At 37.6% G+C, this 25,706-nt stretch overlaps 1 protein-coding gene and 1 pseudogene across 2 annotated transcripts in view; both read left to right on the top strand.

The window, feature by feature from the left end:
- The window catches only part of SMURF1 (SMAD specific E3 ubiquitin protein ligase 1), a 108,511-nt gene that overhangs the window by 43,631 nt on the left and 39,174 nt on the right, over positions 1 to 25,706 (top strand). For both annotated transcript variants that reach the window (XM_021008533.2, XM_021008532.2), the window contains exon 2: positions 25,506 to 25,544. In XM_021008533.2, the coding sequence (XP_020864192.1) occupies positions 25,506 to 25,544 (39 nt within the window). The remainder of the gene's footprint in view (positions 1 to 25,505; positions 25,545 to 25,706) is intronic.
- On the top strand, positions 3,267 to 3,966 carry LOC110223110 (translationally-controlled tumor protein homolog; annotated as a pseudogene).

Here is a 25,706-nt window from a genome sequence, read left to right as displayed (position 1 = left end):
TTTACTGTCATTGTGGTTTCCTTCAGAAATCTCCAGCTCACTAGGTTGCTCTCTATTCAGATTTAGTGAAAATTCACTTCCTTATTATTTTGGGGTCCGAAACATGCTTTTTACTTTGAGAAATATAAAAATAATGTGCAGTTCAAACCTGAGTTAGGTGGCTGTAGAATTTGCGGAAGAGGGGTTATATGTATTTGTTCTTTTAATTAGCATATTTGTAACTGGCACCCTGTTAATAACATTGCAAAAATTACTTGTTAGCCGGTACAGTAGCCAGTTTTTGCCTTTTGGAAAAAAAAAAGAAATTGAGTGAAGTAGAAAATATTTCTGTAAAATATTACGTAGAAATAAGCACAGGAATTCTCTTAACAATGTAAAGTTTGTTGAATTTAGGAGAAGAATGGTAGATACATCAGAAACTCCCATGCAGTACACAGTAATAGAATGCACAGTAGTAGAAAGAGTGAGAATTTAGACTGGTTTTGAATCCTTTCTCTACCAGAGAAAGCTGTGAAGCCCTTGGACAAATCTTTTACCTCTCTACCCTTAGTTTCCGCTTCTATAAAAGGAGAGGGTTGAACTAAATAACTTCTAAGGTCTCTTCACCCTTTAAATCTATGGACATCAATAACTTGGCTTTTTGCATTACAAATTGAATGTTTAGATTGAGTACATTCTGTTTCACGTAAGTAGTCTGAAAACAGGATTCTGCCTACAGCCTTTTTCAATAGAGGATCAATTTAGCACTAACTCTGAAAGGTTAGGGGCAGGCAAGAGGAAGATTAGTATTTTAGAGGTCAGTTTATAGAGACAGTGTTGCTGACTCAGCATCTTCCTGAGACTTAAACCATTTTCACCGGAAAAGGATGGATTCCCAGTAACCTTCCACATGCCCCAAAAGCCTCAGGGAAGGAAACTGTGTCGGTGGCTATTTGCCCTCTGGGATTCAGTTCTTGAAAATAAGCCAACTTTTATCAACTCATTGGGAACCTTTGTCATAAGGCCTTGATTTTTAATGCCATCACTTCTCAAGAGGCTTCAGAATCTCATGTCACCTTACAAGTTGTGTGTGTATATATATGTACATACATACATATATACACTTTGCTAAAAGAAAATTCTAGTTAAGGTGGTCCTATAATAAAGGAACACTGCTTTCAGATAAAAACGCTAACAGTATTAGCACATCTAGCACAAATCTAAATTTAGAGGGAAAGCTTCAGTTTGAAACTTACTACACTTGGTTTACCACTTAATTTTTAAATTAGATAAGCTGATAGGTTTAAAATCTTTTTTTTTAAATTCTGAACTTAAGGGGTTTTTTTAATTAGCATTTTGCTTGGCTAAGCTCATTTGTTACAAGGATGTATTTGTTACAATAAAAAGGCCAAAAGGGGGGAAAAAAATCCTTGTAACAAATAAGCTTAGCTGAGCAAGATGAATCTACGTGATAGTGATGACAAAAACATATGTTTCTTTCTGCACCTTGAGTCTGTCACCTCTTTCTCAAGAGATAACATACTTCATCATAGGTCTTCTGAAGATATTGGTGGCCATTGCATTGATCAGAGTTCTTAAGTCTTTCAAAGTTTTTTTTTTTTACAGTGTTGTCGTATGCATTGTTCTAGCTCTGCTCACTCATTCTGGATCAGTTCATAATTTCCAGGATTCTCCAAAGTCGTCTTTTGTTATTTCTTAGACTATAATGATATTCTATTAGTCATATAATAATTTGTTCAGCTGTTCTCTAATTGATTGGCATGTCCTTAAATTCAAGTTGCTTTTCTTCTTCCTTCCCCTTTTAGTCTCTAGCTAGTAGGGCTTTTTTGGTTTGTTTTTTTGCAATTCATGTCAATCTTATCCTTTTTAACTGATTTATTCACTATAATGGTTTTTAAATTAATTAATGATGTTAAAATCATTTCTCCCTTTAATCTCTAAATGATTTATAGAGTAATCTCTAGTGCCTAGTAGCATTCCTGGGTTCTCATGAGATAGAAAGTTGAGAAAAGAAAGCTGCCTGAGGAGCCAGCAGATCTGGGCTTCTGGTTCTCATCCTGGCTGGGCCACCACCTAGTTGTGTGACCTTTGATAGTTCATTTCACCTTTTCTGCATCCTTCGAGTTTCCTCATCTCTAAAATTAGAAGGTCCTTAACCTTCTTTGTGTCATGGACTCCTGAAAATAATGTTTAATTTTTCTTTGAGAATAATGTTTCTAAGTGTGTAAAATAAAATACATAGGATTACAAAGGAAACGGGTGTACAGCTATCAAAATGTTTATGGAGAAGCTCAGATTCCTCATTTATAAAACAAGGATAAGAATAGCACTTACCTCCCAAGGCTGTTAAGAGGATATAATGAGATAATATCTGTAAAGCAGTGAGCATAATGCTTGGCACATAGTAGGCACTACATAAACTCTAGTTGCTATTATTGTTGTTATTATTATTATTAAGCACAGTGCCTGTTATCTTATCATAACCTTTTGGAATTCAGCCAAACTGACCGTCTTCCTATTCCTCACACACATAGAAAGGTACAACTAAAACATTCAAACTCTCAAGTACTCCAATGGATATGTGATTCATTCAGGAGTTCCCTCCAGTGACATAAACCACACCTTACCCATTCCTGCCCACCATCTTTTTTTTTTTTTTTGGTAGTTGGGGTTAAGTGACTTGCCCAGGGTCCCACAGCTAGTAAGGGTCAAGTGTTTGGTCTGAGGCTGTATTTGAACTCAGGTCCTCCTGACTTCAGGGCCAGTGCTCTATCTACTGCACCACCTAACTACCCCTGCCCACCATCTTTTACTCTCATCCACATCCTCCTAAAAATTTCCCACAGGCCATCCACCCAGTGTGCCAAAGCTGAATTCTTCTGATATTAAGAGGGTACCAATGAAGCAATCTTACCGTCTCTTATCCCTTAGTCCTCTCATGTGATCATCCATTGTCTCTTTCTGTCCTGTAATTCCTTGATGGTATCCTTTACTCCTGTTCTTTGGAGTTCCTCATTGGTTATATATGCATCCTGCTCACACCTACCATGTACCTTACTATTGCTCTCCTTTAGTCCTTTGGAGACAGTAATGTTCTAGGTCTCACTATCAAATATTAATACCAGTAAAATGTTTGTATTGAAAAGATGGACCTTTCCTTTTCCGCCCCCCCCGCACCACTCCAGCTGCATCGCTCTCACACCGAGCTCCGGGCCCTTGCAACGCTAGCGCCGCCGCCACCGCCTCCCTCCTTCTGCCGCCATGATGAGATGTTCTCAGACATTTACAAGATCTGGGAGATCGCAAACGAACAGGCTGTGTCTGGAGGTGGAGGGGAAGATGGTCAGTAGGACAGAGGGTCCCACTGATGATGATTCACTCATCGGTGGAAATGCCTCTGCTGAAGGTCCTGAGGGTAAAGGAACAGATGCCACTGTAATCACTGGAGTTGACATAGTAATAAACCATCATCTGCAAGAAACTAGTTTCACAAAAGAATCCTACAAAAAGTACATCAAAGACTACATGAAATCAATCAAAGGCAGACTTGAAGAACACAAGCCAGATAGAGTAAAACCTTTTATGATGGGAGCTGCAGAACAAATCAAACACATCCTTGCTAATTTTAAAAGCTCTCAGTTCTTCATAGGTGAAAACATGAATCCAGATGGCATGGTGGCTCTCTTGGACTTCTGGGAATATGGTGTGACTCCATATATGATTTTCTTTAAGGATGGTTTAGAAATGGAGAAATGTTAACAAATTCAGCTGATTACTTTGAATCACCTGTCATCATAACTGGCTGCTGCTTTTTGTCATCTACACAACACTAGGATTTGGACAAACTTGGACTGGTGTCATCTTGAGCTTTATTCATTTATTTTTGACCTTGATTTATTTGGAGTGGAGGCATTGTTTTTAAAAACATGTCATGTAGGTTGTCTAAAATAAAATGCATTTAAACCCCCCCCCCAAAAAAAAGATGGACCTTTGCTGTTATGGGAAGCTTGGGTTCAGTAAAAGTGCTTTGTAATTCCACAAAAGCAATTCAGACTGTTCTCTCTTTTCTTTTCAGCTCTGGGACAGGCTCCTTGTCCATCTGTATCATCTGACCCTCATATGCATAGAGTTGAACAAGCTATGTGGGGTGTCCATTCACATCTGAGCAGTAAACATTTTTCGTCTGTTTGGTTTTTTCTGTGTGGATGGACAGTTCACATTTCTTTGAGTTATTACACATTTCTTCTAGAAAACTTCTGCAGTCTCTTTGGGATTAATGTAGTCTGCCCAGTGCTCTCTACAAACAGGAGAACCTAAAGCAAGGAAGACCTCCTTGACTTTGATTTTGCTGTGTCTTCTCCCTCACAATGGAACATGCTTTTGGGGAGCATTTATCTCCCTATTTTATGCTTTACCTATGCTTATTATCAGAAGGTCATTGAACAGGTTTATTTCTGTTGTTACCATCTCCCAGGAAATCGTGAATGATCTTCTTATAAGGATGAAAGACACCTTATAGTAAAAGAGCTTGTGAGGCAATGCTTTGATCTACTCAGTTGAATGTGATTTTTTTCTTAACATTAAGCACAATGACATCTCGTAGTCTCCACATCTTTCAGTCATATGTGGGATTTTAAAGAAGTTGTGTATTGTTGAATATCTTCTGCAAAAGCCTGCTTTGGTCATACTGATATCTTCACAAATGCCCTCCATTTGTGTATAGATGACTCTCATAAAGATTTTGTATAGATAAGAGAATTAGTTATCTAGGTTGATAGTTGTTATTTTCTGGGTCACCTTTTTTTGGAATCAGTAAGGTCTGAGGTTTTTTACTACTCTATTGGAATCCACAGAAGTCCTATTCCAAATCCTCATTGTAGTGTCAAGGTGACTCTGGATTCTCAAAGGCTATGCCAGTAGAATGCAAACTCCAGCAGGTTCTACCATAACAGAAGGCTTTAAGTATGACCCCAGGAAAACATCCAGACATACATAGGAAATTAAGGTCTGATGCCATCCGTTAAGCAGGAGCCACGTAAAGAAAGAGGAATGGATTTGTGTTAAAACGTTGCTGCTGAGTTGAAATCAGACAGTTCGGTTTTCCTAGTTTTCCTTTAGATACAGTGAATATCTACATAAAAAGCAGGACATCTGCTGAAAAATCGTTATGATTGCCCTGTTCCTCAGGACAATAAAAAGGATTTTTCAGAAACGATGAGATCTGTTCAGTCACATTTTTCTCACTAAAATATTATCAATAACTTTAGTGAGCAAAAATTTTTATTACTAATGAAATGCCTTTCAAATATTCTTTATTTCATATTTATTCATTTTAATTTTTAAATATACATAACATATTAGTACAGTAGTCTAGGTATATAATTTATAAATATGTGTGTGTGTTTTTGTGTCTGTGTGTATATACACACACACGCACACATATATATGGGAATTGATTTTTTAACAGTACTCCAAAGGATAGTGCTTCTAACTAGAAATAATACTTCATTCTTTTCATATGTAAGATATTAAGAAGTCTTTCCTCCAAGATTATCAAAATGTTCATGGACTAAATATCTCCCTCGATAGTTCAGGCTATGAATTGGCCAGTCTCTACATGTAGTGGAAATAGGAACAGTCTGTTTTTGGCTCTGTTCTAATACTTAGAAGAAACTGTGAGATTCAGTGTAACTCCTAAGTAATAGATTTACAATACATCAGACCAGCAATTAGTAATTCCTACATAGACAAGTATATATCGAAATTAATAATACTTAGAAAAAACTCTTTAAGTTTCTCAAAAAATTTCATCTCTGTAGGAAATGCTACTGCTGATCTGGTATATTGTAAGTCTGTATTACATATTTTGTTGTTAAGTCATTTCAGTTGTGTCCAATTCTTCGTGACCCCATTTGGGATTTTCTTGGCAGAGATCTGGAGTGGTTTACTGTTTTCTTCTCCACGTCATTTTACAGATGAGGAAACTGAGGCAAACAGGGTTAAGTGACTTGCCCAGGCTCACAGTTTGTAAGTGTCTGAGGCCAGATTTGAATTCAAGACGATGAGTCTTCCTGACTCCAGGCAAGGAGGCTCTATCCACTGTACCACCTTGCTGCCGTATTACATATGTATTATGTATGTGTGTATATGAATTATTCTTAACATTATAGGATGAATGCATATATTAGTGGACATAGTATTATAAATACTTGGCTCAAATGCTTAAAAATACTTTTTGATATAACAAGATAGAACATTTACAACATAAGATATCAGTAATACATCAAAATGTCTTTTGAGCTGATAGTTTATACCAGTATCTAAATGTGTTGATTTTAGGGGAAAGTAAGTAATTAGGAGTAAATATTTTGTTTTTACCAATTATAATTTTACTTACTCTTATTTCCATTACTAGTTTTGACATCTTATGAAGTTTTTAACTCCATTTTTAATAGTGTAGTGTGATTGTGATGTTTTTCTTAAGCATAAAACCAAAACATCCTAACTAAAACCTGAAAACCACTAACTTTAATAGTAAAGCACTTTGCAATTTTGGAAGAACAATAGATGCCAATTTCAGTGATTGTGACAATGGAACTGGTATCATTTGGGTTTCCAGTTGTAAACACTCTTGCTTTGCCATATCATAGACAGTATGGATCTTGACCATTAAAGGGGGGCTCCTGGTTGGGAACTTGATGGGTTTGGAAATAGAAATAATGTGGAAGGTTCAGTAATTACCAGCCTTCCCTCAAAACTATACCATTTATTCCATAATCCTAAATTTTCTCACATTTAATTGTAAACTTTTCTTGTCTTTTGTTTTTTAGATTTGAATTTTTTATGCTTTTTTGTGATGCTTTTATTAATACATAAATTTAGGATTCCCACTGCCCTTATTCCCAAGTCAAATGAACAGGAAAAAAGATTTTACCTCAGTATCGGAGATCCAGATGTGTTTGGAGAAAATTTACCCTGTTACAGGCTAGAAACTTCGAGACTTATGTTCCTGCTTTTAAATTTATTCCTGAATTTACCTTATTCTGTGATTTAGGGCAAGACTTTAGTTCATTTGAAAGTAGAAGGAACCTTAAAGCCACCTACTCCAATCTCCTCATTTTACGGATGAGGGAACTAGTAAGGCCAGGCTAGTTGCCTGTGGTCTCACAGATTGTAAATTATAGAGCCAGGTTTTGAACCCATATGCAAAATCTAGTGCCCTTTCCATTGTCTAGGACTTCAAGGAAGTCAGGAAGAAATGCATTCTAGGCTTGGAGGATAGCCATTGAAAATACTTAAGAGTTGAAAAATTAAGTGTCTTATTCCAGGAACAGCAAGGCCAGTGTCACTGAATCAAAGAGTATGGGTTGGGGTGTAAGGTGCAAGAAAATTGGAGTGGGGGCAGGGGAGAGGGAGAAGGCAGGTTATGAAGGCCAGAGGATTTTAAATTTGATCTTGTAGGGGAGAGGGAGCCAGTGGAGTTTATTGAGTAGGGGGGTGGGAGTGACTTTGTCAAAGCTGCACTTGAGGACATTGCCTTGAAGCTGAGTGGAGGATTGAGTAGAGTGGGAAAAGACTTGTGGCAGGAAAACCAAAGACTAGGCCATTGCAGTAGTCTAGGCATGAGGTGATTAGGGAAGGCCTGCTCCAGGGTGGTTATAGTGTCAGACAGGAGAGAAAGGGATATAAGAGAGATGTTGCCAAGGTAAAAAACAAAAGACCTTGCCATCATATTAGATGGGGGGGTGGAGGGGTGAGAGAGAGGAGTCAGGGAATAAAGCCTGGATGATTGGGAGGAGAGTGATACCCTGGACCAGTGGCATCAAACTCAGTAAGAAATGGATCATTAAAAAAATAAAAAACCACAAATTAGCATTAGCTTTGTTATGTTATACTTTGATTTATTTTATTAAACATTTCTCCAATTATATTATTCTGGTTCCTCTAGGAGTTTGACATCTGTGCCTTAGATAGTAATAGGGAAGCTTGGAAAGGGAGAGGACTTGGGGACAGGGGATAATGAGTTCAGTTTTAGACATGTTGAATTTCAGGTGTCTATGGGACATCCAGTTTAAGATATCCCGCAGGCAGTTGAAGATGCAAGACTGGAAGTTGGTGGAGAGATTAGGTTTAGCTGATGGGCTTGAAAATCTTCAGCATAGAGATGATCATTGAATTCATGGGAACTAATGAGATCACCAAGTGAAACAGTATAGAGGATAAAGACCCAGCCCCACACCTGTCGGACGCAGTTCCAGTAATGACATTCCTTGGTGATCGTCACCTCTTATTAGGCATAGTATTGTCCTGTCTTTATTTATATTATTATGTATGTGTTAATTAGTATGTCATAGTATATGTGGTGATTTATTTCTTGTGATTTAAATACCCCATTAGATTTCAAACTCTCTAAAGAGCAAGACTGTCTTATCTAAATTTTGTGTCTCCCTGTTTGGTCCTATGCCAAAATAGGATGTTTGTTGAATAAATAAGCCTCACTGGAATGTCATTCAGTAGACATTTATTAACTGCTCAGTACCAGGTACAGTGCCAAGCCATGGGAATACAAAAAGAGGAAAAAGACAGTTCCTGCTCTTAAGAAGCTCACAGTCTAATGGGAGAGACAGCAAGTAAACAAATATGTACAAACAAGCTACGTGCAGGATAAATAAGAAACAGAGAGAAGGCACTAGGATTAAGAAGAATTGGGAAAGACTTCCTGTAGAAGAAGGGATTTTAGCTGGAACTTGAAGCCCGTGAAGCTAGGAGGCCAGTGTTACTGGATGGAAGAGTATGTGGCCTAGCAGAGAATAAAGTATAAGGACTAGAAAGGTGAAGAATTGGGGTTAGGTTATAAAGGACTTTGAACTTTAAAAAGATTTTTATGTTGGTCCCTTAGATCACAGGTGTCAGAATTGAGGCTTAAAACTTCTGAGTGCTGCCTGAGCCAGATTAAAATGTAATTGGGAAATGGTTAACAAAATAAATAAAAATACAATACGTAGAAGATGCTGGTTGTGAGGGTTGGGCTAGATGTAGGACTAGTAGTTTGGGAAGTGAAAAAGCAAGGGAAGGGAAGAAGGTAACTTAACAGGACATGCTAGTGAAGTCTGGAGGGTCACAAGCCAGAACCATGAGGGGAATGAAGGACAGCTGGACCAGGTCCCGAAATGGAGTCTCCATTGGTGAAGCCACAGGAACTAACCAATCAGAGAATGGGACAGGCATTCAGAGAGAGATTCAGGTTGAGAAGACAACTGAGGCATCGATAGTGTCAAAAGTTTTTTGAGTAGGGAATGACCTGATGAAAGCTTTGTTGAAATAATACGAACCTGTCAGTGATGTTCAGAATAGATTGAAGTATGAGAGAGATCAGAAGCTGGGAAATCAGTTTTGAAGGAGTTTCAAATACTTTGAGTTTATTGTGAAATTATATGTGTTAGGTAGTATTTGTTAAAATAGCTTAGAAATTTTTGTAAATTACAAAATTTTTACAATTTTAAAATTTACAAAAACACACAGTTGACTTTGTTTTGTTCTTTGGGGTTTCCACCCCCCTTTGGTAGTTTTATATAACTTCTGTCTTTATGTCAAACTTATTTTTTATCTTAGGGTAATTTAACTGGTGGTGGAGATTCCAAGTAGTTCATGTGGTTTGACTTACAATAGTGTCTTGAAATTGCCTCGGAGAAATGGAACTTCTTTCCTACTGAGACAATGTTTCTTCTTTGTTTCAGTCCTTAGTGCTGACTGACTCTTTTTGTTCCAGTCTAAAAAGTACAACACAGTGTAAAATGCTAATAAATTGGTCCTCTTCAATAGGATTCTTTCTGATATTTTGTACTTAGAGACTTTCTGGGTAATTCTGATACAGTTGTGAAAAGAGTACTTAATCACCTCCAAGTCCAAACTATCCCTTCAGTGATACAAATTCAACATATTCCCAGGAAGTTTTTAAAAAATATGACCTTAAATTTTTAATCTTGAATGTTTTCTTTGCCCTTCTGACACTGAAGCTACTATTTAAAAAAAAAACTATTTACAGGCAAGCTGAGGCAGTATAGTGTGGACAGAGTACTGGGCCTGGACTATGGAAAACCTGGTTCAGACCTTCACTGCCTCATGGGGGGGGGGAAGGAGGGTAGACAAAATGGTCTCCAAGGTCACTTCCAGCCCTAAATCTATGATCCTAGATCCCTGCTAATTCTAAATCTTTGATTCTTTTATGCTAATAATTATTGAAATGGGGGGGCTGTTTGACTTTGACTGTGTTCGTAATCTGTCAACTCTCTCCAAAGCTTAGGGTACAAAATTGTCTTTTGCTATCATTTTTTGGTATTAAGACTTTTGAAAAGAATGAAACCCTTAAGCCACAAAGTATCCGGTAAGAAAGTACAGGAAGAATGACTAGAATTGATACCTCTGGGCCCTGTACTAACAGTTTAATTTCCTTTGATTTCAGAATAAAATGAGTGTTTTATTCCATCCTCTGGACAGTCTTAAGAGCTTTATATTTTTATATACTTAGTGCCTTTAGCAACATACATTTTCTATGGGCCCATTTTTTTTCTCTCACCTAGAACATAAATAACCACCAACCTGGAATAATACTATTTCAGAACCTTCGTGAGTTGCCCAGCGGTGGAAATCCAAAGTGGGACATTTGATGGCCTGCACAGAAGATAGAAAGAAGCAGCAGAATTGATCTCAGTGACTGCGCTAAGAAATGAGTTAGGGGTGCTTGCTTCAGGCATTAAAATATCCTTCACAGAAACCACTAAACCATTTGGATGTGATGTGATTTTTAAAAAAAAACAATCTGCCAAGTTCATTGTTAGTTGCTTTACTTTGGAGACTTTTAACACAACAAAACTTTGCTTTATCCTTTCTGCCCAGTTGTCTTTTTTTTTTCAATTTATTTAATATTTTCTTTTTCCCCAGTTAATGTAAAAACAATTTTTAACATTTATTTTTAAACTTTTGAGTTACAAATTCTCTCCCTCCCTTCCTCATTGAGAAAGGCAAACAATTCAATAAAGGTTATGCGTATGTAGTCATGCAAAACACATCCATAGTAGTCTTGTTGTTCAAGAAAACATAGTTTAAAAAAAAACTTCAAGAAAAAGAAAGTTTTAAAAAAATGCTTCAATCTGTATTCAGACACCACCAGTTCTTTTTGTGGGAATGGATAGCATTTTTCATCATCAGTCCTTCAGAGTTGTCTTGGATCATTGTATTGCTGAGAATAGTTACGTCATTCACAGCTGATCATCTTACAACATTGCTGTTACTTCGTCATAGTGCGTTTCACTTTGCATCAGCCCATGCAAGTCTTTACAGGTTTTTCTGAGAGCATCCTGTTCATCATTTCTTCTAATACAATAGTATTCCATTATAATTACATACCACAACTTGTTCAGCCATTCCCCAATTGATGAGCATGCCCTCAATTTCTGATTCTTTATCCCCCAGAAAAGAGTTGCTGTAAATATTTTTTTACATATAGATCCTTTTCCTTTTTGTTTTTAACATATCTCTTTTGGGTTACAGACCTAGTAGTGGTATTGCTAGGTCAAAGGGTATGTCTGTTTTTATAGCCCTTTGGGCATAGTTCCAAATTGCTATACAGAATGGTTGAATCAGTTCACAACTCTGCCAACAGTGCATTAATGTCTCAATTTTTCCCATATCCCCTCCAACATTTGTTATTTACTTTTTCTGTCCTATTAGACAATCTAAAAGGTATGAGGTAGTACCTCAGAAGTGTTTTAATTTGCATTTCTCCAATCAGTAGTGAGTTAGAACAGTTTTTCATATGTCTGTCCAGTTGTCTTGATAAAGTAGCATGATTAAATGAAGAGTTGAATTTTGATTCATTAAACTAAGTCCTCATCTTGATCTCACTTGCCTGGTTAACCTTAGACTAGTCTTGCTTAACTTCTTTGCTTTTGCTTTCTGTCAGGTTTTAAACTGGTGGAATTTTTTATTTTTCAATCACACAACCATATGAGAGAATCCAGCACCTAAGAATTTCATTTTAAGCTATTAATAGTGCATGATATTTAGTCTGCTTTCCTCCAAACCTACTGTAATCAATATTCAGTTCTAAAGTGAATCTGCTATGTAATAGGACAGACAGCCTGAAAGCAAAGACAAGACTTCCAAGCTGTGCGGTATGGACATGCTAGCATGGTTTTATCATGCATTTTGGCTAAAAACTGTATAGAGCATGTGGTTGTTCTGGAAGCAAACAGCTCCCAGTGGTTTGGGGAAACTGAAGTCACATTAGTTCCTATTGGAAAGTCACCATGAGCTTGTCAGAAAATGAACTTTTGGAGACCTAGAGATTGAGAGTTGTTTGAGAAGACAGTGTCCTTAAGCAGTGCCATTCATAATGCCATCATGTGGATAAAGGAGAAAAAGAAAGGGTGATATATAAAAGAAAAACACAAGCCAGTTAAACATTTTGGGGGGCCAGCAACAAATAACTAATATAGTAAATACTAATTCTAAAGAATTTTAACTTAAATGAACTGATGCTGAGTGAAGTACACATTGTATACACTAACAGCCACAATGTTCTATGACTAACTTTGACAGACTCATCTCCTGTCAGCAATGCAAGGATCCAACACAACTCCAAAGGACTCATGATGGAAGATGCTATCCATATCCAGAAAAAGAACTATGGAGTCTGAATGCAGATCAAAGCGCATCATTTGATCTCTCTTTTTTCTTTTTTCTTTTTTTTTTTGTTGTTTTGTTTCTTCTTTCTTGTGGTTCCTCCTATTGGTTCTAATTCTTCTTTACAACATGACTAATGTGAAAAATGTATGTGTAGAGCCTATATCAGATTGTATGCTGTCTTTGGGTAGGGAGAGGGGAGAGATGGTGAGAAAATTTGTAACTCAAAATCTTATGGAAGTGAATGTTGAAAACTAAAAATAAATAAATTGCTTTCAGAAAAGAATTTTAGTTGAAAAGTGCTCAGAAATAAAAGCCCCTTTAAAAAACTTAATTCTCCATACAAAAAACATTAGGAAGGAAAATGTTTCTGTTGATGAAATTGTATCAGAAATGCACTGTTGATAGCTGTGTTCTTTTCTAATGTGGAATTAAAAAATATTCCATTTAGTTTATAAAAGACCCATGAACTACTGATAGAGATTGTCCTAAAGAAACACTTTAAGGTATTACAGTTCATTTATTTTTCTTTTTTTCTTTTTTCTTGTTAAATTAATTTATTTTTAGTTTTCAACAATCATTTCCATAAACTTTTGAGTTTTAGATCCCCTCCCCCCCATCTCTTTCCCCAAGACGGGGATCTGATATAGGCTCTACATATACATTCCTATTAAACATATTTTTACATTAGTCATATTTTAAAGAAGAATTAGAACCAATAGGAGGAACCACAAGAAAGAAGAAACAAACCAAAACAGAAGGAAAAAGAAAGAGCAAATAGTGTGCTTCGATCTGCATTCAAACTCCATAGTTCTTTCTTTAGATGTAGATAGCATTTTGCATCATGAGACCTTTGGAGATGTTTTAGATCCTTGCATTGCTGAGAAGAGCTAAGTCTATCAAAGTTAGTCACCATACAACATGGCTGTTACTGTGTACAGTGTTCTTCTGGTTCTGCTCGTTTCACTCAGCATCAATCCATGCAAGTGTTTCCAGGTTTTTCTGAAGTCCTCTTGCTCATCATTTCTTATAGCACAATAGTATTCCATTACATTCATATGCCACAGCTTGTTCAGCCATTCCCCAATTGATGGGCATTCCCTCAATTTCTAATTCTTTGCCACCACAGAAAGAGCTGCTATAAATAAATATATGTGAGTAAAGGTGTTACAGTTTAGAGGTATTCCACAAATACTCGGTCATTCTTGTACTTTATGTCAGCCCAAGAGTATTACATTTACCATGAGCCTACCATTTAGAAGGTTTGGGGCAGTGGCAGAAATGGGAGAAAAAAAAACATTTTCCAGTCAAATATGCCTCTGTTATATTCCCTCAGGATCTAAGTGACTGACTGTTAACCTAGTTACTAACCCATATGGTATAGTAATACCTGACTTTATGGGGTTTCTTTCAGCTGAAGAGTCCAAATGCCTCCAGAGTTTACAGCCTCTGGCCAGAAATCCCATTTCATCTACCATTGCTGTGCTCTCCTCCAGGGTACAGCAGTAGTCATATAAGAATGCATAACAAGACTGCTCACTAATTCTCAAACTGAAGGAATAGAATATTCTTCCTGTTGAAACCATTGGAGAAGATTTTTCTACTTCCAAACAAATTCCAACATGAATATGCCTAAAACCTCATGAAGTAGCCCCTTGTAGAAATGAACAAACTCTGAAGAACACCATTTGCAATGTTTTCCCCACTCTGACTACTTATTCTAAGTCTCCTTTGCTTTTTATGGTTTTTTATGCTTGGGTGGCTCCCAAGGCTCTGTCCTGGGCCCTCTTCTCTTCTCATTCATGATTTTATCAGTTCCTACATGGGTTCAACTATCATTTCTATGCAAATGATTTTCAGGCCTATATATCCATCCCTAATCTCTTTCCTGAGCTTTAGTCCTCTGTCACCAGCTACATTTTGTACATTTGGAATTAAGGTATTCTGCAGGCCTCCAAAACTCAAAATGTCCAAAAGAGAATTCATTGTTTTCACCCCAAATCCACTCCTCATCCCAACTTCCTGTTAACTGTTGAGAGCACCTCTAATCCTTTCAGTCATTCAGGTTCACAACCTCTGTGTCTTCCTCTATTCCTTGCTCTCACTAACTCCACATATCCAGTCCATTGCCAAATTTATCTTCTTCTCTCCATGTACACAGCCACTACCTTACTGTAGGTCCTCATGCTCTGTGGCCTAGACTACTCAAAAAGCCTTTCTACTTGTTCTCCCTGCCTCAGGTCCCTTCCCTCATTCAGCTGCCAAAGTGGTTTTCTAAAGGGTCAATAGCACTACGTTGCCACCTTCACTCATTGAGTTCTAGTGGCCTCCCCTTCTCCCTAGGAAAAAATATAAAATCCTTTAGTATTTAAAGCCCTTCACAACCAGTCCATTTCTCATCTTTCCACATTTATACTTTATTCTCCTCTATGTACTCTGTAGTCTGGTTATGCTTACCTACTTGTTTGTTCTGCACAGATGACCCTCCATCTCCCTTCTCTCTGGCCTTTTTGTCCAAGCTGTCTCTCATGCCTGGAATATTCTTCCTCCTTATCTCTGCCTTCTAATTTCCTGGTTCCCCTCCCAACTCCCCTTCCCCCGCCTTGGTCTTTTCTATTTGTATCTATCTACCTAGTTAATTTATGTGTTGCTATGTACCTACTGTCTATCTATGTAGTAATTTGTATGTTGTCTACCCCATTAGAATGTGAGATCATTTAGAGCAGGGGCCATGTTTTTGCTATACTTTATGTTCCTAGTGTTTATTTAGCACGGGATCTTCTACATAGTAAGTGCTTAATAAATGCTTTTGACTGACTTACTGACTGGTATTTATACTAAGCCGCCATGTTGTTACTAAGGTAATATGTAGGCTACTCAGTCTCTGAAAACTTTAAAGTTTTATCGTTACGGCCTCAAATACTTAAACCCCTTGTTAGACACTTGTCATGTAACCATGGGCAGATTATGTAACCTCTCATAGCCCCCATTTCCACAATTTGAAAAAGGAAACAATAATACTTTTATTTCCTACCTCTTGGGGTTGTTGTTATTTGTTTTTAAATAAACTTCAAAGCACTATACAAATAAGAGTTATCTCCACTCAACCCAACTTGGGTTTCTAAGAAAAGGGGTAAGGAATTAATTGTCTCTTCTCTCTGCTTTTTTTTTTTCGGTCATTATTTAAAACCAGAAGTTCTTACTTTGGGAGTGTGTGATTTTGTGGCGTCTGTGAACTTAGATAGGAAAAAATTATATCAATTATTTATTGATGTAATTATTTCAATGTAATTATTATCATTTCAATATAATTGATTTCTTTTGTCATCCTATGTATTTTATTTTATGCACTTAGAAACATTCTGAGAATTGAGTCCATGACACAAAGAATCCCTGGTCTGAATGCTGCCTATCGTATAACTCCATAGATCATTCAGGCAGGAGAGGCCAGAGGAGAAAGACTTCTAGTCTAACCTTCTTTATTTTACTCATGAGGAAACCTGGTTCCAGAAAGGGGCAGTGTGGTTGTTGCTTAGAGGTGGAATAGCACAGTCATCTACAAATGCAGAGAAGTGTTTTTATGATTATTTCTATACTGAGTAGTTGACCACAGGTTAATTTAGCTCCACAAATAAATAGAATACTAATGGGGCTCTTAAAATGTGTTTTATTAATTTGAGAGGCTGGTGATGTATAAGATAGGGCATTCACCTTCCTTGGAATCAGAAAGACCTGAGTTGTGACACATTCCGAGATTTTGACTGGGCAGGTCCATTCACACCACTTTGTGGTCTGAGGCCCCAGGGTGTCACCCTCAACTAGAAATGAGGCCACTGATCCATACTGAAGGAACCCTGCAGGACACATAGTGACTTAGCTTTAAATTGTAATGTTATCTATATATTTTTTGTATTTTCAAATATTTTGTTAAATATTTCCCAATTACATTGGGCCACTTCAGGCTGCTCAGGAGTTGAACTACAACTACAAGTTATAGAGAAGGTACTGACCTGCTTTGGGAGAGGGAGTTCCCTCATGTGGAAATTCCCTGTGCCAATGACTTCCTACCTTGTGATGCTTACACATCGCAGTAAAGAAGCCATAAGATTTAGAGTCCCAGGCAACTAAGACTGTACGCTACAAATAAATGAAGGTATTTTGGTAGGAGGAGTTCTACACAGGAAGTTCATCCACATTGATGAAATCACACATCCTGACCTTAAAAAAAAGAAAAAAGATATTAAAGACTCCTCCCTCCAAAGAGGAGGTAGTTTTGCCTTTTTTTGTTGGCAGAATTGCATTTGGGGATACCTACATATATGTGTGAAATCCAAATCCGGTGATTTTTTTCTCAGCCCTCATTCTCCTTGACCTCTCACTGTTGATCACTCTCTGCTTCTTGATACTCCCTTCTCTCCAGGTTTTTGGGACATCATTCTTTCCTGCTTTTCTCCTACCTATCTCACTTCTCCTTCTGTCTCCTTTGTTGGGTCCTTATCTGGATCACACCCTCTAACTGTGTAGGTGTTCCTCAGGGTTCTGTCCTGGCCCCTATTCTCTTTCCCCTCCATCCTGCTTGGTGTTCTCATCAGTTCCCACGGATTTAATTACCATCTCTATGCCAAAGATTCTCAAATCTACCTTGCCCCGCCCCCAGCCTCTCTACTGATGTCTAAATCTCACATCTCCAACTATCTTTCATATGTTTTGAATTAGATGTACAGTAGACATTCTAAACTGAACATTGTCTAAAATGGAACTCATTATCTTTACCCTTTAAGCCACCCCCCCACCCCAATCCCCCACTACCTTCCCTATTACCGTAGAGGGGAACACCATCCTCCTAGTCTCTCAGGCTTGCAACCTAGGAGTCATCCTTGACTCTATACTATCTCTTATCTCCCCGCCCTCCCCCCCCACCAAAAAAATGTTGTCAAGGTTTGTTGATTTCACCATTGCAACATCTCTCAAATAGGCTCCCTTCTCTGACACTGCCTCCGTTCTAGTGCAGGTTCTTATCACCTCATGCCAGTAGCTTGCTAGTGGGTCTAAGCATCTGAAGACTTTCCCCACTTCAATGCATTCTCCATTCAGCCACCAAAATGATTTTTGTAAAGTACAGATATGAAAATATCACCCTACCCCCCCACTCCTGTCCCCCGCTCAATAAACTAGTGGCTCTCTATCACCTGCAAGAACAAATACAAAATGCTCTGTTTGGCATTCAAAGCCCTTCATTACCTAGCTCCCTCCTACCTTTACAATCTTCTTAAACCATACTCACTTTTTGTTGTTATAGTTGTTCAGTCACGTCTGACTCTTTGTGACCCTGTGGACAATACTGCCCATGGGGTTTTCTTGGTAGAGACCTAATTCCCTAGCATTGACACTGGCTTCCTGGCTGCTCTATGAACAAGACACTTTATCTCTCCACCCTGGGCATTTTCTCTGGCTGGCCCCCATACCTGGAATGCTCTCCCTCCTCAACTCCTACTTGACTTCTCTGGCTTCTTTTAAATACATCTTTACAGGAACCTTCCCAACCCTTCCTAATCCCTTCCCTGTTGATTATTTGCTGTTTTTCCTGTATATAGGTTGTTTGTTTATATTTTCTAATGTGCCTGTTGTTTCCTCCATTAGATTATAAACTCATTGAGGAGAGGGACTATCTTTGCCTCTTTTTGTATCCCCAGGGTTTAGCACAGTCTCTAGCAAAATAGATACTTAATAAATATTCTATTGATTGCAAAAGCACTGGCCGCAAAAGAATTTTTGCTTCATTGAATTTAGTAAGCAAATAATAGAATGGAACCTCAGGCATAGTTTAGGTTTCCAGTTTCTCGTGAGATTCATTTATAGGCTATATGTGTGTGTGTATTTGCAAGTCTGATTGTTTTAATGTTACTAGAAAGTATCATTCTCCTCACTGATATAATAAAAAAAAATTGAGGGTTCATCACCTTTGCTGCTTCTAAATTGGCAAATGAGTGACCGGCACAGCAAGCTAGAATCCAGTACAGTATGAACATAACAAACTTAACACATAACACCTTTATTCTGAGTTGTCTACCATTTATTCCTTTTGGCAGATTAAGGGAAATTTTTGTGACAAAACAAATGGAGTTTTTGAACTTGGATAAGAACTTTCTGATAGGGGAATTGTCTTTAGTTTTATAATGAATGAAAATTTTGCTTAGGCATTTCAAATTATTGGGGTGATTGAACCTGGTTTTTTCTCATTGTGCTCTTATATTTTCTCATTTGTACTCTTAACAAGATTTGTTGGAGTAGCATACTCTAGGTTCCATTCAAGCTCTAACTAGTCTCTAGTAGGTATTGAGTATCAGCACTTACTACTCTGCTAGGAAGCTATAAAACAGAAATAATGATACCAGTTATACCTACTTTGCAGAGTTGTAGACTTACATGGGATCATATAAACTTTGCAAACTTTAGAGTGAGTGCTATATAAATATCACTTATAATAATAATGGAAAATGGCAGGAGAAACATACTCTGCTTTTAAGGAGCTTCCAAAATTACCATCCATAAACAATTTGAAAACAATTAAGTAGTTAACTGTTATTTCTTATGAATGAAGTAGTTCAGAAAAGGAGAAAAGGATGCATGTGGGTTAAACTAATCAGAAAGCTTATTTAAGTTCCCTTTGATGGATAGGCTTTTAGGTAGATAAAGGGTGGGTAGGAGAACATTTCAAGTCATAGGATCTCGGCTAATAGATTGAGACTTAACATTGGCAGAGGAGCCCTGTAAGCTATCTGGCAGGTGGCCCCTAACTTTACAGATGAGGAAACTCAACCCCAGGATGGGTTGCCTGAGATTCCACAGCAATTAAGTGACAAAGGCAAGGTCTGAATTAATGTTGTCTTAACACAAAAGACAGTGTACTTCCCACTGGACCACACTGCCTCTGGGACTAGTATGAGCAAGTCCTGCAGTAAGAGTGAACATGGAATGTGTGGGATCAAGTGTTGAGGAAGTGGATATAACATAAGGCCAAATTGTAGAGGACATTATAAGCCAGGTGGATGTGTGGATTTAATGCTGTGAACATTATAGGAAGCCACTGAAGAGGGGAGTGACATGCAAAAAGCAGTAGTTGAGGTAGATTTAATCTGGCAGTATATACAGAGTTGATTGGAGGGGAGGATAAAGTTAAGTCACAGAGACCTATTTTGGTGGGTTTTTTTGTTTTTTTTCTTTCAGGCAGTTGAGGTTAAGTGATTTGCCCAGGGTCACACAGCTAGTAAGTGTCAAGTGCTTGGTCTGAGGTCAGATTTGAACTCAGGTTCTCCTGACTTCAGGGCCCGTGCTCTATCCACTGCGCCACCTAGCTGCCCCGACAGAGACCTATTTTAAGAGGCTATTGCAGTTGTCTGTTGGAGGTGATGGGAGATTTAAGATTAACCAGAGGAATAAACAAACAAGGGCAAACCCAAGAGATAAACTGCAAGCCACACAGTACATATAAATAGAAATTATTGATGAGGAAATGACAACATTTGGGGGGTGGTTGAATTTAGGTTTAAGGAAAAGGGAAGCCAGAGATCAATATTGGGAGTATTTCCTGAGACAAAAATGTTATGAAAATATACCAGGAGCCAAGCATGTAAGACCACAAGTGGCATTTTTGTAACCCCTGGGTCTTGTTGAGGGAGCAACTGGTAAAGGCCTATCTTACTAATTGAATATGCCTTTTACTTATAAATCACCTTCCACAGACCTCACACAGTCAGCAGACATCGTCTTATTCAATCTCACCACATCTCTGCCATTAGGAAGTTGTGGGAATGTGATTAGGAACCTATGGGGGTATATCAGTAAAGTGATTCACCCAAGGTCACATAGCAATGCAGAGTTGGGCTAAGGCAGCAATAAGTGTTCTTTCTTGTAGTTCAGCTTGATGTCAGCAACCACTCACTATTCTCTATGAGACTCATTGGTGAGTTTTTCTTACATTTTTAGGTCTGCATGTGGATGAACTTTATGCTGTTTAATTTACCTTGCTAATTACTTTGCCGTATAAGCAGCTTATTTTGGTTTCATCATCTTACCTACCAGCACGGGTGAAGATAATTTTTCTTTCATTGTTATAAAGATGTTTTTTAAAAGGAGGTTGTATATCATAAACTAAACCAGATTCAATATGACCCTAATTAATCTTTGCACATAACCAGATTCTAAGATTGCTATCAGATAACACAAGTGTGACCTCCTCTCTTTATGATGTAATCAAATTCCACTGTAATGAGCCTTAAATTGATAGGACGTGTAAAAGATTGTTACCTTCTAAATATGAGCAAACTGATTTATTTGAAGACTATGTTCAGAATTCTTAGAATTATAGATTTTAACATTGGAGGGATACCTTAAGATTTCATCCAGTCTTACTCTGTTGTCCCCTGTTTTCTTTTACAAATGGAGAAAATGAGGCCCAGAAAGTCCAAGTAACCTGCCCCCAGGTAGTGGCAGAGCCAGAAGCTCACGACGCCCTCTCTTCCAGTGCTGTTTTATGTTCTCTTCACAATATGGCATTGAATTTCTAAAATCACTAAAAAAAAAATCTCTTCTAGAACTTATTGGGGTTAGCATTTCTTTCAGAAGAATTTGTAGTTTAAAAATACACGTATTTCTGATTTTACAAAAGCTTTTTATCACTTTTGCAAAAGCATCACCAACCTGTTCCAGACTTATTGGAATTATGTCCATTTTAGGCATCTGACAAGAATGAAACATGTTGGTTGGCCTAAATTACTACAGTGTTAATGCCTCAGGTTATAGTTTCACTTTTTATTAAAAGTAATTCATAGTGTGACTTCTTTTTTTAAAGACTGGTTTCTTGTTTTTATTTTATGTTGGTTTTTAGGTTGTAGGCTTGATGTTCCATGCTACTTTGCAAAAGTACAATATCAAATCATAATTTCAGAAAAAATAAAAATCTAACTTGAAGCTTAATAGTAAAATAAATGTTGGTAACATGACTTGAAATTCCAAAAGATCTAAATGATGATTAAATTTTTGATACATGTAGTTCAGTAAATTTTAGCTTCATTCAATATTTTATATTAATTAGAGCATTTCTTCTCTTTTTGGTCTCAGGACCCCTTTGCACTCTAAAAATTATAGCGCTCCCCCAGCTTATGTGTAGATGTGTGATAGCTATTGCTCTTTACTTATATTAGAAACTAAAACATCCTCATATTATTATAAAAAATAGTTTTGACCTCACAAACCTCCTTACACAATTTCTGGAACCTCCAGGAGACCCTGATCTGAACTTTGAGAATGGCTGCATTAGAGTAAAGCTTAAAGAGTAAAAATAAAGAGAGAAAGGAAATCTGAAAGAAAACAAATTACATAGATGTCCATGGCAGTTGTGAAGTATGAGTCACAGATCAAGGGTGAGATTATACTCAGAGAATCTGCTTCCTCTATAGAGGTTTCTCTCAGAGTAGCACAATAGAATTTAACAACTTTTAAATTAGAAAATGTTATTATGTTCATTTGTTCAGTGAGCAGTAAGGCTGTCTTGTGCTGGGCACTGGTAATACAGACGTAAAGAAATAGTCCCTGTTCTCAAGCGTCTTGTATTCTATTGAGTGGGAAATAAAATGTTTACATATAGACTCTGTGTGTGTGTGTGTGTGTGTGTGTATGCATTATTATAGATCATATTATACATTATATATTACATATAAATGTTATATAAATTAGTATATGCAAAGTAAATACAAAGTAATTTTGGGTAGGGGAAGGCATTGGATACTGAAAGAATTGGAAAAGTTCTTATGTAGAAGATAGAGTTTGAGCTGATCCTTGAAGGAAAGTGGGAATTCTCAAAGATGGATGAGGAGAGAGTACATTGCAGGCACAGGGATCAAAGAGGCATAATCTAGAATGTTGAGTATGAGGAACCAGGGAGTAGGCCTGTTTGGATGGATCATAGCGTGTGTGGTGATGGTGGTTAACATGTAATAAGCCTAGAATGGTAGGCTTGAAGATAGATTGTATTGGGCTTTAAATGCCAAGTGGAAGAGCTTCCATTTTATGCTCAAGGAAATAGAAAGCCACTGGAGCTAAAGCAGACAAGTGATGTGGTCAGACGTGTGCTTTAGTAATATCAGTTTGGTCATTGTGTGCTCACTAATTTTTCCTTTGTTAAGTCAGATTATAAGGAACTTGAAAAAATAGCTAAAGCTGTAGAGGCCTTTTACAAAGACTTTATGTTTTACAAGAGGGGGGTGGGTATGTGTGTGGGTGTATGTGGGTGAGAGAGAGACACAGACACTATACTAATGCTCTAACAATGACAGTCTCTGTTGATAAGGTGGCCCTTTTGCCTACCAAAGCCAACCTTCTATATACATCCTTGATTGCATCCTCTTCTAACATCTCCAGCAGATTGCCTCCATCATCCAGATCCTTTCTCTAGTTTTCAGTCTCTCTTACTTCTCTTCCCTGCTACCTACAAACAGACCTATGTTTCTTCCATCCTTTAAGAACATAAACAAACCTCAGTAAACCCTACCATGCCACCAGTTATTGTCCTCTCTCTTCCCCTTTTTTAGCTAAACTCCTTTAAAAAACTTGTCTAACTGGTGCCTTTCACTCTTAATAAACCCTCTGCAATTCTGCCTTACAGCCTAATCATTCAGCTGAAGTTTTTCTCTCCAAAGTTATCACTTATGAGTTGGGTTGGTTTTTTGTTTGTTTGTTTGTTTGTTTTTTGAGGTTCTAATATGCATTTATTAGGCACTGTGCTTAGCATTGGGGATACAAAGAATGGCAAAAATTGTTCTGCTGTCGAGGACTTTACATTCTAAAGGGGGAGACAATTTTTAATAAATTTGCACATAGAGATATCGCAATAGGTATGGAAGGTCACATTGTGGGGAAGATTGTACAGCTGAATACCAGGATATGAAACATAGTTTACAGTTCTATAAGGTCCTTCAGGACAGGGTACTGTGGACCTTCTAGGAATATCCATATATCTCTTTCTTGACTATTACAGTAAATTCCTAATTGGTCTCCCTGCCTCAAGTCTAGGCCCGCTCTGATCTTTTCCCCACACACCTGCCAAAGTGATCTTCCTTCCTTAAGAATTAGCCTGACATGTCACTTTTCCTACTCAATAAACTTCAGTCTCTCCCTGCCATCCCTAGAATAAAATATAGACCCTTGTTGGGCGTTTAAAGTTTCTTACAACCTGACCACCGACCTTTCCAGCCTCATTTTACGTTACTCCTCCTTGTGAACTTCTGTGTTCCAGCTAAAGTGTCCTTCTTCCTGTGGCATATACATGATACTCCATGAACCACCTCCATGTCTTTTTGTTGGTGAGAATACATTCTCAGCTTATTCTGCCTCTTAAAAGCCTCCCAGACTCAGATTAAGTACCTCTTCCTACAGGAAGCATGTCCTGATCTCTCTAACTGCTAGCGCTCTTCCTCTCTAACTGCTAGTGCTCTTCCTCTCTAACCTGCCTTGAATTAATTTTGTGTTGCATATATACATAAGTAGTACCTGTTACTATTACATCTGGCGCCTTCATGTAAACTCTTTAACTGCATGGACTGTTTTATTCTTGTGTTTATTTCCGTATCACTCAGCACAGTGCCTGGCATGTAGCAGACACTAAATACGTTCTTGGTTGTAGACACAGAATTTTACAATTGGAACAGGTCATTTAGTACAACTCTCTCATTTATAAATAAAGAAACTGAGACCCAGAGAAGCTTGCGTGACTTGCTTTAGGCCATATAGCTAGTTCATGGCAGAATCAGGATTCAGAGGAACCCAAGCTTTTTGGTTTTTTGAGCCTTCAATTTTGTGAACTGTTGACATGCATATACTGTTCCTCTTTTCTTGCTTCCCTAGCAGAGACCTTGACATTCAGATCTAACTGATGAGCATGTTTATTGAAGTTCCTAGTTTGGCACATTCGGTTGTCTGGGAGGCAGAGTATGGATCGGGAGTCATTAGATGTAATAAGTGCAGTGTTCCCCAGGGGTCTGTTGTATAAGGAGCTGTTGCTGAATGATAAAAGGGCAAGTTGGATCAGTTTTCCATCTAGAATGGTAAATCAAAGGAAGAAACCATTTTAATCAAAAGACAATCTAATTGGGCCTATCTAATTTTCTGCGTCAAGAAGTATAACTATTGGGAACAAGTAGGTGACATAAAGGATAGAGCACTGGCCCTAGAGCCAGGAGAACATGAGTTCAACAGGCCTCAGACACTTGACACTTACTAGCTGTGTGACCCTCGGCAAATCATTTAGCCTCAGTTGCCTTGCCAAAAAAAACCCGAGTATAGCAATTATTACTTTTTTATAAAGGCATTGAAGCTTGGATTTCAAAGATCACATTATTAATCACAGTGCCAGAAATGCATAAAGAGTTGCTATTTCCTTTTTTTTCTGTTAGCTTAGATAGAAAAGTAAAGGCAGCTGGGAGTAATTTAAACTTTTTTTAAAAAAAAGAAAAACAAAGGTATCGCATAGGGACAGGGGTGTTTTTATATTTGTTAATAAAGCTGTTTGTAGATTTCAGAAACATCACTTGAAAATTAAACTAATGTTCCATTATCTTGAATAGTTGATGTCAAAGGGTCAAGAAAAAACAAATTTTGAATTGCTCATCATTGTATTGCTTAGTATATCATATTTGCAAAACAAATAATAGGGAAAATTGAGTTTCTGTTGATTTTTTTCTCCTACAGAAAAGTAGAACAAAAGTCTTAGTGAAATCTGTTTCACAAGTGCTAACTCTTTTTTTTGTTGTTGTTGTTCTTTTCAGTACTTTGTGCCAAGAACCTTGCAAAGAAAGACTTCTTCAGTAAGTAAATGCTTGTTACTGCTGACCTACAAAATTCTTCACACATATATGTTTATGAACTTCTAAATCTTTTAAATAAACGCCTAAATCAAGTCATTGGCTGTGTTGTCCCTAATATTGTCCTCTATTGAGTGAACTAACATAACCCGGCCTAGACAAGAA

This window comes from Phascolarctos cinereus, unplaced genomic scaffold, assembly GCF_003287225.1.
Source record: "Phascolarctos cinereus isolate Bilbo 61053 unplaced genomic scaffold, phaCin_HiC Scaffold_4;HRSCAF=312, whole genome shotgun sequence".
Lineage (NCBI taxonomy): Eukaryota > Metazoa > Chordata > Mammalia > Diprotodontia > Phascolarctidae > Phascolarctos > Phascolarctos cinereus.
The sequence above is the reverse complement of the archived record's forward strand: the minus strand, read 5'-3'. Positions and strand labels throughout refer to the sequence as shown.